This window comes from Pseudophryne corroboree, chromosome 9 (genome assembly GCF_028390025.1).
Source record: "Pseudophryne corroboree isolate aPseCor3 chromosome 9, aPseCor3.hap2, whole genome shotgun sequence".
In the NCBI taxonomy this organism is placed as follows: Eukaryota; Metazoa; Chordata; class Amphibia; order Anura; family Myobatrachidae; genus Pseudophryne; species Pseudophryne corroboree.
Genome location: NC_086452.1, coordinates 55,423,224 through 55,441,938, shown reverse-complemented (window position 1 = coordinate 55,441,938; position 18,715 = coordinate 55,423,224). Strand labels below are relative to the sequence as shown.

General features: G+C 45.9%; 1 protein-coding gene across 19 annotated transcripts in view; it reads right to left on the bottom strand.

Annotated features, from left to right (window-relative positions):
* Positions 1-18,715, bottom strand: part of PTPRF (protein tyrosine phosphatase receptor type F) — a 1,358,330-nt gene that overhangs the window by 77,438 nt on the left and 1,262,177 nt on the right. For all 19 annotated transcript variants that reach the window (XM_063939338.1, XM_063939337.1, XM_063939347.1 and 16 more), the window contains 4 exons: positions 3,249-3,518; positions 2,522-3,103; positions 2,029-2,162; positions 1,042-1,186 (listed from right to left, as the gene is read on the bottom strand). In XM_063939338.1, the coding sequence (XP_063795408.1) occupies positions 1,042-1,186; positions 2,029-2,162; positions 2,522-3,103; positions 3,249-3,518 (1,131 nt within the window). The remainder of the gene's footprint in view (positions 1-1,041; positions 1,187-2,028; positions 2,163-2,521; positions 3,104-3,248; positions 3,519-18,715) is intronic.

The window sequence follows — 18,715 nt, the reverse complement described above, 5'->3', positions numbered from 1 at the left end:
TGCACGGCTGCTAAAAACTGCTAGCGAGCGATCAACTCGGAATGACCACCATTGTCGGTGATATATCACATATTAAAACACAGCAGAGAGGACACTGCTATAAAACAATACTCCATTATGATCCAGTAAACAGTTGCTATTGGTGACAGAACAGTGTAACAGTGACACAACCAGATGATGCAGTATAAGCAATAATGTAGCACGTAAATATGTAATGATATGTCATCAGTAACAAGCTGCCTGCATGCAGGTTCTCTGTATCACTCTTCCTGCATGCATGTCACACACATAAAAGAAACGGGAGCACATACAGGAGCGGCAGCAATCCCAGTTGGGGGTAGAACAATCTGTAGATATGCATTATATTCTATTGGAAATGGAATTATTTGGAGTTTCAGAACAATGACATGTAACCCAGGCACATATACTACTGTTCTCTCCTGGTGTAATCCCAGGCGTATACACTACTGTTCTCTCCTGGTGTAACCCAGGCACATATACTACTGTTCTCTCCTGGTGTAACCCAGGCACATATACTACTGTTCTCTCCTGGTGTAACCCAGGCCCATATACTACTGTTCTCTCCTGGTGTAACCCAGGCCCATATACTACTGTTCTCTCCTGGTGTAACCCAGGCACATATACTACTGTTCTCTCCTGGTGAAACCAGTCACATATACTACTGTTCTCTCCTGGTGTAACCAGACACATATACTACTGTTCTCTCCTGATGTAACCCAGACACATATACTACTGTTCTCTCCTGGTGTAACCCAGGCACATTCTGTGTCCAGCTCTTGTGAGTTATCGTCATCATTCTGTAAGCAAGCAGTAGGGTGCCGTATGGCCTTGTTGCTGGAGGGTGGGTGCCAATATCGCACAATAGCATGCAACACTACAAACTTACCCTTGTGTAGGGATCAGGTTTAGATACTCCAGGCTGACCCCATGTGTACGGACACCTCCAGATACTGAGCTAAGCCCCTTTATTCCAGACACACACACCATATCCCCATAACTAACACACACACAGACACTTACTGGACTGTGCCGTCCTGGCCTGGATTGCAGGCGTGTAAACGCCAAGCCCCATTGAAGACCAAGCCGCCAGCTGGAAACTGTACAGGGTGTCGGGCTTCAGTCCCTCAACTGCGTAAGATGATGATGGAGCAAAAGTCACCTTTTGCTGCAAAGATACAACATTAAAGCATGTCACAAGTAGAAACGGGCAACTTGTTTGGCCACGGCTTATACATCACATAACGACAGAGATCAGGGGTAATTACGTGCGCTCACCAGCAATAAGTGGTGTCAGAAACATCACCTTCAGCTATTTCTGCACATGTAGTAAGATATTTCCTGTATAGTTACTCTCAGAATGTTCCGGACTTTTTCCATTAAAAATCTCATTATGTTATTAGGTGTTACTTGTAAAATCTCTACTCCCTCACTCTCTAAAAGGCATATTCTGTGATGTTACGTGCTGTTACCTATAGCAACCAACTAGATGTCATGTGATGTTACCCATAGTAATCAGAGGCCACGTGCTGTTACCCACAGTAACCAATCAGATATCGTGTGGATGTCAATGGCTGGCAGAGTCAGATCTACACACACATACTGTATGTGAAATGATTGCTGTTCATGTGGGCATTATTCAAACATATTTAAGGTCTCCCTCCCCCAAATACGCCATGTGCTGCTAGCCACAGCAATCAGAGGTCGTGTAATGTTGCCCATAGCAACCAATGAAATGTCATATGCTGTTATCCATAGCAACCAATGATATGTTGTGCTGTAACTAATAGCAACCCATCATGTCATGTGTTGTTTTCAAAAGCCACCAATGAAATGTCATGTGCTGTTACCCATAGCAACCATATATCAGCTTGTTACACAGCACATTTGGTTTTGGGCCATGTAATTAGATAAGCCCCGTTGTATTATACAGATATTTGGCATAGTCATACCTCAGATATTGTCATTTTTTGCAAACATTAGAGATTCTGGTTTCTGGGTGGTACTCACTTGTGACCCATCCTGGCCTTCCCAGTACAGAAGCTCGTATGAGGTGATGCGATCTTGGGGTGAGTAGCGCCAGGTGAGCATTATACGTGTATCCGATTCGGCTTCTGCCTGGAAATTAATCGGCTGTGCTGGAACTGGGGTATAACAGTCATGAGAAAGATTTAAAATTCCTATAAGTAACTCCCTATAGAAATGCAAGACTCAACTTACTGCAGAGCCACGATTATCTCTATTCTTTATCATACTGCAGTGACGCACTAGATAGCATGCCACAAATAAATGATGGACAATGCAATACATCTTAGAGCTTACAGCAGGAGAACATCCACTAGTCACCATATTCAGAAGAAAGCAGTAGAAATGGTCAGCGTGCTGAGAAGGTTACAGCTGCTCCTCACACCTTGTTACTATGAGAGATGCCGAACTGACCTATGTATTCCTCTATGTTATCAGTTGGTCACAGAAGTGTTTGTAGTTGCAATGAAACACTTACCTCCCTGCTGGGTCTTCACTTGGACCATATCTGAAGGTGGACCATCCCCCACAGAGGTGAAAGCCAGCACACGGATGCTGTACGTGATCCCAGTGGTAAGTCCTGCAATAGTTGTCAAGAAACCATCTGCTACATTGTGCTTTTGCCACATGTTAAAGGGCAAATGTTGGTCTGAAGTGTAATATATCCGGAACCCTCTAATTTGTCCATTGGCTTCTTCTGGCGGATCCCACTGAACTATCATAGTACTGGAACTAAGCATTCGGGCCTGGACTCTCAAAGGAGGACCCGAGGGAGCCTGTTCTCCTGTTTGAGCTTCTACCACTTCACTTGGAGGTCCTCGGCCAATGTTGTTAACTGCAATGATGCGGAACTCATACTCTGAGTAAGGGCTGAGCCCCCCAATGCTGTAGCGAGTTGTAGCCACGCCATCGACCTCCTGGAATAACCCTTCAAATGCCTTTGGCTTATACTGTATCACATAAAAAGAAAGTGGCTCAGGGTTCCCAGAATCCCAAGTCAAGGTGACGCTGGTGGCTGTTGTCTCTGTTACAGTGACAGCTACTGGTGGCTTTGGCAAAGCTGCAAGAGCAGGAAAGGGTAAAGACAGTAAATTATTATACAGAATATATAGTATAGTCCCATCATATCTAACATGTCTTCTTTCTGCAATGCCATTGTTTGCCCTCCCCCCCTTCCCTTCTCAGATGTATCCAGGCCTGCTTACCTTTCACAGTAATCTGGCCAACAGCCTCAATCATGCCAAGAGACGAGATGGCAACGCAGGTGTAATTGGCAGATTCACGGATATTGGTGAGTTCTAGAACATTGCGGCCGACGGGCATCTCATCTTCTTTGGTAAGCTCCTCTAGGCCAGCCATCCACTTTACATAAGGCATGGGGGCGCCAACTGCTACACAAGTTAGGTTTACACTGCCCCCTGGCATCACTTCATGGTTACTAGGAGGGATGGAGAACCGAGGTGCCACACGCCGAACTGCAAAAAGGGGTAAAAAGTGTTGGGTTAGGCACTATCTGTGACAAACTCTAAGCAACTGCTTACAACCAACTGGAGACAAACACACCGGCACTCCATATACACAGCTAGGAGTAAAATAAACTGGAGGCCACAGTCAGCCGGTGAGTCAATTCAAGAGTAGATAATTCAACCTTCATTTTACAGAATAATTCATAAAACTTGCTGTTCTATTTGAGAAATGTTACTGGATTAAGTCAAGTACTCTAGTCGGGTAGCAGTAAAATCACTAAAAGATTGGATTAACAACAACCCAACAACAGATGCCATGAATTGGTGACAATATTCATTCTTATAATGTTCCAAAGCCATAAGACAGTATGGAACAGGGAGCCCTGGCTACTGGCTCTCAAATATTAACTACCAATTAACTTTTCCATCGGAGGGGCAATGTATTTTATGGATGTTAAATAATAATACTTTGCATTGATCTTGCTGGCAACAGACTTTAATACCACACTTTGCGGCATGAAACAGCCGTACATACATTTATCTACTGAAAACAGAGACCCCGTGTGCACAAACCACCCCTAGTACACAGCCATGAAAGACAGGTCTACATTGGTCTTAAGGTGTTTGGCCAGATATTTGTAGCTGTAGAAGGATATGACACCGGAGAAGTAGGGCTTCCACCAGCCCCGCTGAATGAGGCCGATGAAGATGACAATGGGTTTAGCATGATGGTGGTCTTGCTTCCAGAGCAGACATCTCGGTAGCCTGAGACTTCCACTGCCACGATTGCCATATCTCACAGAGGAAAGGAGTCGTTGACTCAGTCAGTAAGAGCAGGTTAGGAGGAGAGGTGGAGGACATTCACAGAACATGCTTCAGGCAGAAAGTAAGGGAACGTAGAAGAGCACAGAGCACAAAGGAAAAGAATGCTAATCAAAAGAGACTGCGGGAAAAAAAAGGGACATCATGGGTCATGCTCTGGTAATATTAGGGATGGTATATTTTAGACATGCACAGTAGTAAAATAGGGATCTAAGGATTATGGTGCAAACAATGTGTACTCCCCACCTATCCTCTGAGACCAACTGAACGTGTGATGTTCTGAAAGAAAAAGCTGAATGCTATTAGTGCAAACCCACTTGCCTACATGGCTCTCAGGTCTCAATGTGTAAACTGCCCTCGTGGAACCTCACAAATCTAAGTGCTGTATGAAGCTCATACTGCAGTATGTTACATTGGGTCTGATGTTTAGTCGGACGCAGCTCTTGCATGAGACGCACAGAGCAGCCCACCATGCATACGACCCTTGATGCAGGATACGCAAGTGACAGGTTCTCATCATGCATGGCTGGATCTATCTGGTAGTGAAATCGGCGTCTCTGTGTAGTTACCTTGTGAACGCACGAAAAGAAGCCATCTAAGAGTGGCATGGCCATATGGTAACCGGATGTAAGATCTACATTGTCTAGTTAGCCAATAGGTTGACACCATATGGTCAACCTGCATTAGGTCAACAGATGAAAGGTCGACAGTGCTTAAAGTCGAGAGGTTCAAAAGGTCGACACACAAATGGTTGCTACATGTTGTTTTTTCCACATATTTTCCTAACATTTGCTTTATTTACTATACACGTGGACTACAACTGGGAATAGTAACTTGTGATGAGAGCAGCGGTAGTGGAGCGAGGCACCTTGCCAAAAGCGTGGCAAGCAAAGCAAACCCACGAGGAACTACGTTTCTACTGATGGTGGTCACAGAACATGAAATATACAAGATGTGGCCAAAAACCTCCCCAAAAATATGTCGCCCATTTTTGTTTTAACCATTGTCATGTTGACCTTAACCACTGTTGACCTTTTGACCCTGTCGACAATATGGAGTAGACCTATTGACTGCCTATCTAGACAGTGTAAATCTTCTATACCACACCCTGGCCATATATATAACCAGACTTCCGTGCTACTCTGAGGCATGACTATGCTGTTTCTGAAAGATCTTGTGCACCCAGCATGGAACTGGTGTAAGTACCAATGCTCATCAAGGTTGCGGCTGCAGATAGGAAAAGCTAGTTGGCGGTGTGACCGTATGTATGAAGCTGTGTGTATACTAACATCAGCATAATGTAGTAAATACGGCTGTTGCGGCCATCCGCGTATGCAGCCGGTTGCCTCAGGCTAAGAATCAGGCCCATCGTCTCACCAGTACCTGGCTTTAGACTCTCACCTCCTTCCCAATACTGTAAATGTAACCATTGGAATGGAATTATGACTTCTAGCTAATGCTGAGTCGGAGCAGCAGGGAGCTGGGGGGAGACATAAGATCTACACTATGCAGTAAGGTGATCAAGCACTTTGGAAGCCTCCTGTGACCACAACTTCCCTCACTGTGAGGAGGTTAGACAAGCAAAGCACAGAAGAACAGCAGGAGGAAGACTGAGGAGTGTTTAATAATTCAGCAGGCATTAGCGTGCAGCTGCCAGCCTGTGGTGCTGAGAAGCGAGGATACATTTCCCAGTCCCATGATCAGTGATGTCCAATTCGCCAGGAGAGTCTCACATTGCAGCCTGCGGTGACCTCACTGCATTAACTGGCTACACAATCCAATTCCCTTCCATCTCTAGAGATCGCCGGAGAGCTGTGCCATGCAGATAACACCATGGACGGTGGCATCAACTTTCATCCATCTACAGGAAGGAGTAAAAGGAACAGGGATCTCTGCCAAAGAGAACTACTTTGTCCGCTCCAAGTTACCAGGGAAGTAAGAGCTCCTGTAACGTGACTGCTTAGGAAAGGCTGCTTGCAACGGTATTTATTGCAACGGAACACCTCAATGTAACAGGCCACTTAGCCTAACAGACAATTTGAGGCTTACGCAACATCTGCCAGGTACAAACTTACACATGATGTATTTAGGTGCTACAGTATATAACTGCTAAATTTAGCAAACAGGGAAAATAAACTAAATGTGGAATGTGCAAAAGTTTAGAACGATTAAACTTGATTAGCTTGTATGGTCCTAAATTAAGCCAATTGAGGACAACAACAAAGGATAAACACGGACTCTTCCAACCTCTCAGGAATCCCGAGTAAGGATGTTGTTCCTGCTTCTATACAACCATAGACCCCTCCAAGGGGATGACTGGAGACTTTAGAAAATAAAAATGGTTAAAGGGTTACAAAACAGGGCAAAGCTGTAGAAAGTAACTGAAGACTATTAGCTTGGAATCTCCACTGTTAGAGACATCATGAAGACACGGAACTGTTGAAGTCGATAGACAATCTTGAAGACCCTAGATACACTGTTAATGAACCTGCTCATAAATCAATCAGATACACAAGCAGAACCCACAGATCACAGAGGGCGGATACCAGAGCAGCAGTCCACAGAACAGCGTAGCTCAGTGGTTCCCAACCGCGGTCCTCAAGTACCTCCAACAGTTCATATTTTCCAGGTCTCTTTACAGGATACAATGAGTAATAAATACACCTGTTCAACTACTAGGTGACCTGGAAAACAGGAACTGTTGGGGGTACTTGAGGACCGAGGTTGGGAACCACTGGCGTAGCTAACACCTAAATGACCTGCATGGAAGAGTTATCAGACAGAAACCCTCCCAACGGCTGCATCACAAATGCCAATGTCTACAATATTTTATGAAACCCCCCAAAAAAGCAACTGTGGATCACAGAGCACATGTAAGTTTCTATAACTATACGTCCGAGCAATACTCTGTTCGGAGCTGGGTCTTCTCCTAAACCTCCCAATGTATACATGAACAGAGGGGATCAGAAGCATCACACGGAAAATGTTAGTAAATAAGGTACTTGAGGAAGAAGGTCAACCCCTGAAAAGCTGATTTCTTCTTTGCTACCCTAGGAAACATAACTCTTAGGGGTTTATTTACTGGCATGTTCACCGTTCGGCCTCTATTGAGAAACATTTGGAGAAGTATAGGTGAAGCATCTGAAGAACAGAAAACCCAACCAACCTGCAGGGTCGGAGTGGACCTCCAGGGTTATAGTTAATATTCTCCAGGTGGAAGTACAAATGGATTCAACAAACTACCAGTAAATGACAAAAGGTAATGTTAAAGAGCAGCAAATAAATGAAAGCTGAGAAGAGAGTGGATATTCCAGAAAAAAACCATCCAAAACATACCTGAAAATGTATTAAAATGGACTTATAATAGATGGAAGGTTTAAGTTTTAGAATGAACTTCTCACTCCACTTGAATATTATTGTTCATGTAAGAAACCCCAATCTAATCCTGACCACGAGGAGATCTGCAGCCCCAGAGCGGTGGGAAAAACAAATTTTAGGATTTATGGGCCTATTTATCAATGAGTTTTAGCGAATTAAAACTCATTGTATATTATAAATGGTGCTCCAGCCAATCAGCTCCTAACTATCATGTGTTTGAAAATTACAGTTGGGAGCTGATTGGCTGGGAGCACCATTTATCATATGCACCGAGTTTTAAATGGCTAAAACTCTTTGATAAATGGGCCCCAAAATTCGGGAAACAGTATGCAAGCATAGGAATCACTACCCGTCTAAGTCTCGCCACGCACCTCACGCCATAAGGCGAGGACACATTATTTCTTTTCTCCCAAAAAAAGCTTTTATATATAGAAAATAAGATTTTACTTACCGATAAATCTATTTCTCGGAGTCCGTAGTGGATGCTGGGGTTCCTGAAAGGACCATGGGGAATAGCGGCTCCGCAGGAGACAGGGCACAAAAAGTAAAGCTTTTCCGATCAGGTGGTGTGCACTGGCTCCTCCCCCCATGACCCTCCTCCAGACTCCAGTTAGGTACTGTGCCCGGACGAGCGTACACAATAAGGGAGGATTTTGAATCCCGGGTAAGACTCATACCAGCCACACCAATCACACCGTACAACTTGTGATCTAAACCCAGTTAACAGTATGATAACAGCGGAGCCTCTGAAAGATGGCTTCCTTCAACAATAACCCGAATTAGTTAACAATAACTATGTACAATTTATGCAGATAATCCGCACTTGGGATGGGCGCCCAGCATCCACTACGGACTCCGAGAAATAGATTTATCGGTAAGTAAAATCTTATTTTCTCTATCGTCCTAGTGGATGCTGGGGTTCCTGAAAGGACCATGGGGATTATACCAAAGCTCCCAAACGGGCGGGAGAGTGCGGATGACTCTGCAGCACCGAATGAGAGAACTCCAGGTCCTCCTTAGCCAGAGTATCAAATTTGTAAAATTTTACAAACGTGTTCTCCCCTGACCACGTAGCTGCTCGGCAAAGTTGTAATGCCGAGACCCCTCGGGCAGCCGCCCAAGATGAGCCCACCTTCCTTGTGGAGTGGGCCTTGACAGATTTAGGCTGTGGCAGGCCTGCCACAGAATGTGCAAGTTGGATTGTGCTACAGATCCAACGAGCAATCGTCTGCTTAGACGCAGGAGCACCCATCTTGTTGGGTGCATACAATATAAACAACGAGTCAGATTTTCTGACTCCAGCTGTCCTTGCAATATATATTTTTAATGCTCTGACAACGTCCAGTAACTTGGAGTCCTCCAAGTCACTTGTAGCCGCAGGCACTACAATAGGCTGGTTCAGATGAAATGCTGACACCACCTTAGGGAGAAAATGCGGACGAGTCCGCAGTTCTGCCCTGTCCGAATGGAAAATCAGATATGGGCTTTTGTAAGATAAAGCTGCCAATTCTGACACTCTCCTGGCAGAAGCCAGGGCTAGAAGCATGGTCACTTTCCATGTGAGATATTTCAAATCCACCTTTTTTAGTGGTTCAAACCAATGAGATTTTAGGAAGTCCAAAACCACATTGAGATCCCACGGTGCCACTGGAGGCACCACAGGAGGCTGTATATGCAGCACTCCCTTAACAAAGGTCTGGACTTCAGGGACTGAAGCCAATTCTTTTTGAAAGAAAATCGACAGGGCCGAAATTTGAACCTTAATAGATCCCAATTTGAGACCCATTGACAATCCTGATTGCAGGAAATGTAGGAATCGACCCAGTTGAAATTCCTCCGTCGGAGCACTCCGATCTTCGCACCACGCAACATATTTTCGCCAAATTCGGTGATAATGTTGCACGGTTACTTCCTTCCTTGCTTTAATCAAAGTAGGAATGACTTCTTCCGGCATGCCTTTTTCCTTTAGGATCCGGCGTTCAACCGCCATGCCGTCAAACGCAGCCGCGGTAAGTCTTGAAACAGACAGGGACCCTGCTGAAGCAAGTCCCTCCTTAGAGGTAGAGGCCACGGATCTTCCGTGATCATCTCTTGAAGTTCCGGGTACCAAGTCCTCCTTGGCCAATCCGGAACCACTAGTATCGTTCTTACGCCTCTTTGCCGTATAATTCTCAATACTTTTGGTATGAGAGGCAGAGGAGGAAACACATACACCGACTGGTACACCCAAGGCGTTACCAGCGCGTCCACAGCTATTGCCTGCGGATCTCTTGACCTGGCGCAATACCTGTCCAGTTTTTTGTTGAGGCGAGACGCCATCATGTCCACCATTGGTCTTTCCCAACGGGTTACCAGCATGTGGAAAACTTCTGGATGAAGACCCCACTCTCCCGGGTGAAGATCGTGTCTGCTGAGGAAGTCTGCTTCCCAGTTGTCCACTCCCGGGATGAACACTGCTGACAGTGCTATCACATGATTCTCTGCCCAGCGAAGAATCCTTGCAGCTTCTGCCATTGCACTCCTGCTTCTTGTGCCGCCCTGTCTGTTCACATGGCCGACTGCCGTGATGTTGTCCGACTGGATCAACACCGGTTTTCCCTGAAGCAGAGGTTCTGCCTGGCTTAGAGCATTGTATATTGCTCTTAGTTCCAGAATGTTTATGTGAAGAGACGTTTCCAGGCTCGTCCATACTCCCTGGAAGTTTCTTCCTTGTGTGACTGCTCCCCAGCCTCTCAGGCTGGCGTCCGTGGTCACCAGGATCCAATCCTGTATGCCGAATCTGCGGCCCTCCAATAGATGAGCACTCTGCAACCACCACAGAAGAGACACCCTTGTCCTTGGAGACAGGGTTATCCGTAGGTGCATCTGAAGATGCGACCCTGACCATTTGTCCAACAGATCCCTTTGGAAAATTCTTGCGTGGAATCTGCCGAATGGAATTGCTTCGTAAGAAGCCACCATTTTTCCCAGGACTCTTGTGCATTGATGTACAGACACCTTTCCTGGTTTTAGGAGGTTCCTGACAAGCTCGGATAACTCCTTGGCTTTTTCCTCCGGGAGAAAAACCTTTTTCTGAACCGTGTCCAGAATCATCCCTAGGAACAGCAGACGAGTTGTCGGCATTAACTGGGATTTTGGAATATTCAGAATCCACCCGTGCTGTTTTAGCACTTCTTGAGACAGTGCTAATCCCATCTCTAGCTGTTCTCTGGACCTCGCCCTTATTAGGAGATCGTCCAAGTATGGGATAATTAATACGCCTTTTCTTCGAAGAAGAATCATCATCTCGGCCATTACCTTTGTAAAGATCCGAGGTGCCGTGGACAATCCGAACGGCAGCGTCTGAAACTGATAGTGACAGTTTTGTACAACGAACCTGAGGTACCCCTGGTGTGAGGGGTAAATTGGAACGTGGAGATACGCATCCTTGATGTCCAAGGATACCATAAAGTCCCCCTCTTCCAGGTTCGCTATCACTGCTCTGAGTGACTCCATTTTGAACTTGAACTTCTTTATGTACAGGTTCAAGGACTTCAGATTTAGAATAGGCCTTACCGAGCCATCCGGCTTCGGTACCACAAAAAGAGTGGAATAATACCCCTTCCCTTGTTGCAGAAGAGGTACCTTGACTATCACCTGCTGAGAGTACAGCTTGTGAATGGCTTCCAACACCGTCTCCCTTTCGGAGGGGGACGTTGGTAAAGCAGACTTCAGGAAACGGCGAGGTGGATCTGTCTCTAATTCCAACCTGTATCCCTGAGATATTATCTGCAGGATCCAGGGATCTACTTGCGAGTGAGCCCACTGCGCGCTGTAATTTTTGAGACGACCCCCCACCGTCCCCGAGTCCGCTTGAGAAACCCCAGCGTCATGCTGAGGCTTTTGTAGAAGCCGGGGAGGGCTTCTGATCCTGGGAAGGAGCTGCGTGTTGCTGTCTCTTCCCTCGACCTTTGCCTCGTGGCAGATATGAATAGCCCTTTGCTCTCTTATTTTTAAAGGAACGAAAGGGCTGCGGTTGAAAAGTCGGTGCCTTTTTCTGTTGGGGAGTGACTTGAGGTAGAAAGGTGGATTTCCCGGCTGTAGCCGTGGCCACCAAATCTGATAGACCGACTCCAAATAACTCCTCCCCCTTATACGGCAAAACTTCCATATGCCGTTTTGAATCCGCATCGCCTGTCCACTGTCGCGTCCATAAAGCTCTTCTGGCCGAAATGGACATAGCACTTACCCGTGATGCCAGTGTGCATATATCCCTCTGTGCATCACGCATATAAAGAAATGCATCCTTTATTTGTTCTAACGACAGTAAAATATTGTCCCTGTCCAGGGTATCAATATTTTCAATCAGGGACTCTGACCAAACTACCCCCGCACTGCCCATCCAGGCAGTTGCTACAGCTGGTCGTAGTATAACACCTGCATGTGTGTATATACTTTTTTGGATATTTTCCATCCTCCTATCTGATGGATCTTTAAGTGCGGCCGTCTCAGGAGAGGGTAACGCCACTTGTTTAGATAAGCGTGTTAGCGCCTTGTCCACCCTAGGAGGTGTTTCCCAGCGCTCCCTAACCTCTGGCGGGAAAGGGTATAATGCCAATAATTTCTTTGAAATTATCAGCTTTTTATCAGGGGCAACCCACGCTTCATTACACACGTCATTTAGTTCTTCTGATTCAGGAAAAACTATAGGTAGTTTTTTCATACCCCACATAATACCCTGTTTAGTGGTACCTGTAGTATCAGCTAAATGTAACGCCTCCTTCATTGCCAAAATCATATAACGTGTGGCCCTACTGGAAAATACGGTTGATTCGTCACCGTCACCACTGGAGTCATCGCCTGTGTCTGGGTCTGTGTCGACCGACTGAGGCAAAGGGCGTTTCACAGCCCCTGACGGTGTTTGAGTCGCCTGGACAGGCACTAATTGATTGTCCGGCCGTCTCATGTCGTCAAACGACTGCTTTAGCGTGTTGACACTATCCCGTAGTTCCATAAATAAAGGCATCCATTCTGGTGTCGACCCCCTAGGAGGTGACATCCCCATATTTGGCAATTGCTCCGCCTCCACACCAATATCGTCCTCATACATGTCGACACACACGTACCGACACACAGCAGACACACAGGGAATGCTCCTAATGAAGACAGGACCCACTAGCCCTTTGGGGAGACAGAGGGAGAGTTTGCCAGCACACACCAAAAGCGCTATATATATATATCAGGGATAGCCTTATAATAAGTGCTCCCTTATAGCTGCTTTGTTATATCAAAATATCGCCATAAATGTGCCCCCCCCTCTCTGTTTTACCCTGTTTCTGTAGTGCAGTGCAGGGGAGAGACTTGGGAGCCGTCCTGACCAGCGGAGCTGTGAGAGGAAATGGCGCCGTGTGCTGAGGAGATAGGCCCCGCCCCTTTTCCGGCGGGCTCGTCTCCCGCTATTTAGAAAAATTAGGCAGGGGTTAAATATCTCCATATAGCCTCTAGGGCTATATGTGAGGTATTTTTAGCCTTTATAGGTACTCATTTGCCTCCCAGGGCGCCCCCCTCCCAGCGCCCTGCACCCTCAGTGACTGCCGTGTGAAGTGTGCTGAGAGGAAAATGGCGCACAGCTGCAGTGCTGTGCGCTACCTTTAGAAGACTGCAGGAGTCTTCAGCCGCCGATTCTGGACCTCTTCTGACTTCAGCATCTGCAAGGGGGCCGGCGGCGCGGCTCCGGTGACCATCCAGGCTGTACCTGTGATCGTCCCTCTGGAGCTTGATGTCCAGTAGCCAAGAAGCCAATCCATCCTGCACGCAGGTGAGTTGACTCCTTCTCCCCTCAGTCCCTCGCTGCAGTGATCCTGTTGCCAGCAGGAATCACTGTAAAATAAAAAACCTAGCTAAACTTTTTCTAAGCAGCTCTTTAGGAGAGCCACCTAGATTGCACCCTTCTCGGCCGGGCACAAAAATCTAACTGGAGTCTGGAGGAGGGTCATGGGGGGAGGAGCCAGTGCACACCACCTGATCGGAAAAGCTTTACTTTTTGTGCCCTGTCTCCTGCGGAGCCGCTATTCCCCATGGTCCTTTCAGGAACCCCAGCATCCACTAGGACGATAGAGAAATATACCATATATAATAACTATTATATCAGATCTACCCCCTGAAGTACAATTAGATTTTTTTTTGTGGGGTGAGGCAATTTTAAAAAGATCAAGTCTATCGTCGGCACATCTGCCCTTAAGAGAAACATGCACCTTGACCAGGGGTGCCTAAACTTTTACATACAGTACATACAGTACATGATATCAACATTCTGCGTACCCAACACAAGTATCCAACGTGTATAGAATAGTTTGCAGAGTTTATGTAGCATGTCCCTCTCTGCTAATATGTGGCATTGCCAAGTTCGTATCAATCTTGTTGAGAATGAGCAATGCGAGAGAGGAGAGGGGTGAACGAGCGGACTAGAAAGCGTGAATGCAGAGGTTGGAGCCTCTGCAATACGGAGCATTAATTGACTCTAAAGTACCCTATTGCAGCATTGACAATGTGCTGTGCTTGGCTTGGTGGGACACTATAGAGGACAGTGCTTCACGGATAATGGAAGACAAAATAATAACGTACAAATCTCATGGGACATTACGGCTCTTGGATGGAAATGATATTCATGTCAAGAGCAATAAGAGGTGCTCTGACGCTTGGTCAGAGCAGAACAGATCTCTGTGTCAGGTAGAACGGTGTCAATTGCCTCCGATTATCTTTCTTACACGCACAGGAAAATCTAAGTTTTACATATTTTGCAAGTCAGTCCCGTCCTTGTGTATTCCTCAATCTGTGCTTTCTTATTAACACCTGAGGAAGATGCCATGGTTTCGTGTATTACCTAGGACACCAATAGGAGGCGTGGTCATGTTACATGGGGTGGGGCCATGTTCTCCAGGGGTTAGTCTGGCACTTTTCAATAACTGGTTTGCCCCCAGCTATCTTATTTAAAAGTACCCCCTTAGTGCCAAGTTCTCCTGCTGTTGGCATACACTGTAGGGACATCTGCTAGTGGGACATGTCACCAAGTTAAACAAACATCCTAGTCCATGTGAGAGTCCCCTCAAATCAGGACTGACCCACCTAAATCAGGGCAGTATAGAATTATGAATTCTATACATTTTTTTTACTGTTGATAGTTTATTCTGGAAATGATGTCACTGAACGCTCCTATCAGATGTGGTGACATCATGGAAGGTATGACCAATAGGAAGAAACTGCTGTAGTAGTGGATAAGCCTTATATGCTGTATGTAAATGTACGGTACATTTATAGTTACAGGACCAATGTCTATCCTTAGGGAAAAATTGGGGACAGAGCTGAACAATAATGTCCTTTGCCTAATCTTTCTAAATAAATTTCAAAGCATGGTACAGTATGTAGCATCAACTATTCACTACATTCATCTATTTTCATATGAACAATGAATTTAACTGTTGACAGTTGACGCCTCTGTTCAGATACGCGTAAAGTTGACTTCACTTTAAATCCAAACTATAAGGCTAGCAGCCAACCCAAACGCTGTACCGCATGACGCCGTCAGGTTAGTTTGTATTTTTCACCACGTAACCAATGATAGATGGGTTACAAAAGGAAAATCGGGAGAGAGGATCCATTTCCTGGGCTACTTACTCAGCCCTCAGATTTTACAGACAACTTCCTGCCTGTTTTTGGATTGCATTTCATTTCTTAACTTTTAAGAAAAACTATTTGGCTTGACGGTCAGATCTGGGCGCCCGTATATCATTACTGGATGGTGGTTTTCAGAGAGAACTCAATGCTCAGATGATCGCGTGTCAGGGTTCGAAGGGGCGGCCGTACTCTGCAATTTGCATTCGCTCAGGGAAATTTCTCAGATGAAAATAACATGAAGGGAGAGGGGGTAGGGAGCAGATACGTGGCATGGAGATAAAAGAACTATTTAATATATGACCTTGCAGACTCGCAGAGCAATAATTATTGCCTGGGTGAGCAGAGCAGCTTCCAGGAACACAGCTAAAAAGAAAGTGTACGTGTCATTATCTGCGGCCAAACAAATAGAAAGCCCTCCTGTGGGACCTCCGTTACCTGGTGGCGTGGAATACTAAAGGGGAGCGCGGTTTACAGACACCTGTAAGCAGTACCAGGCAACAGACGGCACCCGTTAGATGTGCAGCAGTACTGAGCGTCAGGCTGACGTGTGGCCCTCACCTGCTACAGGTGGGAAATTCTGAATGCAGAAGATATAATAGAATGGGGACTGGCACATGTGGACGGGCTCCACACTAGCTTTTTTTGACAGCAACCAGATGACATGTTTGCAACACGCATGCAACATACGGAACTGCTATATGTGCTCATATGAGGTACACAGGTTTTTTTTTTTTCAGAACAACTTTTTTTTTATCTGAACCTAACCATCCAAAAACACACCAGTACTCATGGTCAACTACTATTTCTTCCCTAATATAGGGGGACAAAGAGGCTTGTCCGAGGTCACAAGTGTCTGGTATCCTTCCAAGCAGTGCATTTAACCACTGAGCCATCCCTACAGCTTCCATGGGATGATGAGACACCTGTTGTGTAGCCCAACACCCTAATATCACAATGATCTAAACAGCACAGATGCAATTTGTTTTTTGAGGCACTTTATTGTTACCCACCACTGAGGCTGCACAAAGCCTTTTCCCTACCACAAAGCCGGGTCGCCATTCCTGCAAAGCTACACCCAGACTAGGCTGCGGGCATTGGTCACATGGGTGAATGTTTAGCAGTCACAGGGGCCCACTCTTACCTATATTGCACTATGCTATCTACATTACGTCTACCCTACCTCTTATATACTGTAACTGTTCTCATTCTGAAACCGATCTCATTAGGATTGTCTGGCACAAAACTCATAATTAGTTGGTTGGCGTTACTGCAACTGTCACTTATTTTACTTCTTGGTTCAAGGCTGCTGCATGCCTATAGCAAAAACAAAAATGACCCCATAACTTTCCACAAAGCGTTATACATATACATCAAATCCTTTAAAGCGCCTCAGTTGAATTCCAATGTAACGGCTGTGGACTGCTGCAAACAATGAATGGTTAATGTTTATGAAAATGGTAGAAGAACAATGTTCTGCAAGTATCCCGGACCCTTCCAATTGCGCCTACGGTGCTAGACTCACAGCCAGCTGAGAAGAGGAGGAGACAATAGGGGACGGACGAGGACCATGCACATTACAGCGTGCACAAACGGGGACTGCACTTGCAGGCACATATTACAGGCAGGCACGGGGTCACAGAGTATAGAGCGGGAATAAAAGCAGGGTTTTGTGGGCTGCATAAAAAAATAAAAGCTCTGTTTGGAGCCCGGCTCTGCTGTTCCCCCACGGAGGATGGGTCGGACCAACACGTGCCAATCTCTATCTGGATAAGAAGTCAAAGGGACCAACCTTCTCGCTGATCTGAGAGATGGAGGTTTGATTGAATGGCGGTGCGATGAGGATGACGAGGTATTAGAAAGACAAGGAGAAACACAGAGAGAGTAAAAACAGCAAACTGCAGGTATACATGGCAACATGCACGCATTTCACACATTACACATTTCGCACATTTCACGCAGAGAATGGTAGTGAACACAACGCAGGTTACAAATTCAGTATTTCCCCTGACAAACGACAGTACATGCAGAGAGAGAACGAAACCATTGCAACCATTCAGAAGAACGTACACGCTTCCTTTTACACATCGTACAGAGCATGGTCCACTTTAACACACAGACGTACTCAATGTTCACTCCTCCTCCTCCTAGTCCGATAGACCCTGCCTAATGCCACTGACATTCTATGTAAATGAGAGGTACGAGGCAGATTCAGTACGCTTTCTATTTACTTAAAAAGAAGAAATAGGAATGAATTGGCCTTCGTAGCAGTTCTGTTTTCATTAATGTGGTTTGCGTGCAGGTAAAAAACTTGTAAATGGAACAATGTTCACGGAATTCCACGTTTGAGCTACAGGGGGCGATGTTGGAAGCATTAAAGACCAAGGCAACACGGAGCGGACACTAATTTCTTCTGAAATGCTGTCAAATGATTCTGTGTTTGTTCTGAGAAAGAGAAAACAGAACAGAAAACCTATTCCCCACGTACCGTCACACGCTGGATTCAGGGTGTCACCAGGATGTGCTAATTGTATATTTTACACCCATTCACATTACACACAGTGAGTTCCTTGGATAATGCCCCTGAGAGATGAGTTGAATGCTCCCAGTAAATGTGCCCTGGGACTCAGGGAATATCTGCAGAATATGGGGGGTTGGGACAATATCATCGCTCGGGACAGACCCCTAATTAGACTATTAAGTAACTCAGGATAATAAGCACTAACAAGCGGGTGGTGGAAGCCTCAAAAATCATCTACACAAAGACTGGTATGATATATAAAGCACAGACTATCCATGTTTTATTGCATTTGATGAACAGGAGCCCTAGATCCCTACTCTGTGCCTTTCTCCATGTCCTCATGCTCAGATTGGTTACACCGTGGCTTGGGCCCTCTCTCTTCCAACCTGCGTGCGCATATCAAGTAGGAGTGGGCTGTGTGGAACTAGTCTGCGTTCCTGGTAACATTCACATGCTCTGGTTGAGGACAGTTTACTCTCACCGGCTTCATCTCATGCACTTTGTAGAGAAGAATCCAGTAATAACCTCAACATTTTCCCGGAGGTAAAATGGAAATGGTCAAACCAGAGAGATGGGTTGGGTGGCTCAGCACTTCCACATGCTAGGTTGCCCGCTACACCCCTAAAACACGATTGCTGTGTGCCCTTGTGATGCACCCTGAGCTCTCGCCTTTGGTGTGCCAGGCACCACCAGAAAGCACTGAAATATTCCTACCTCTGTATAGGGGATATTTTCCCATTTAGCACCAATACATGGTTTTGTTTGCCTCAGGTGAAGGAAGAATGAATATAGAAGTGGTTGGACTTTTGCAGTCAGTGTAGATCTTCCGTAAGTT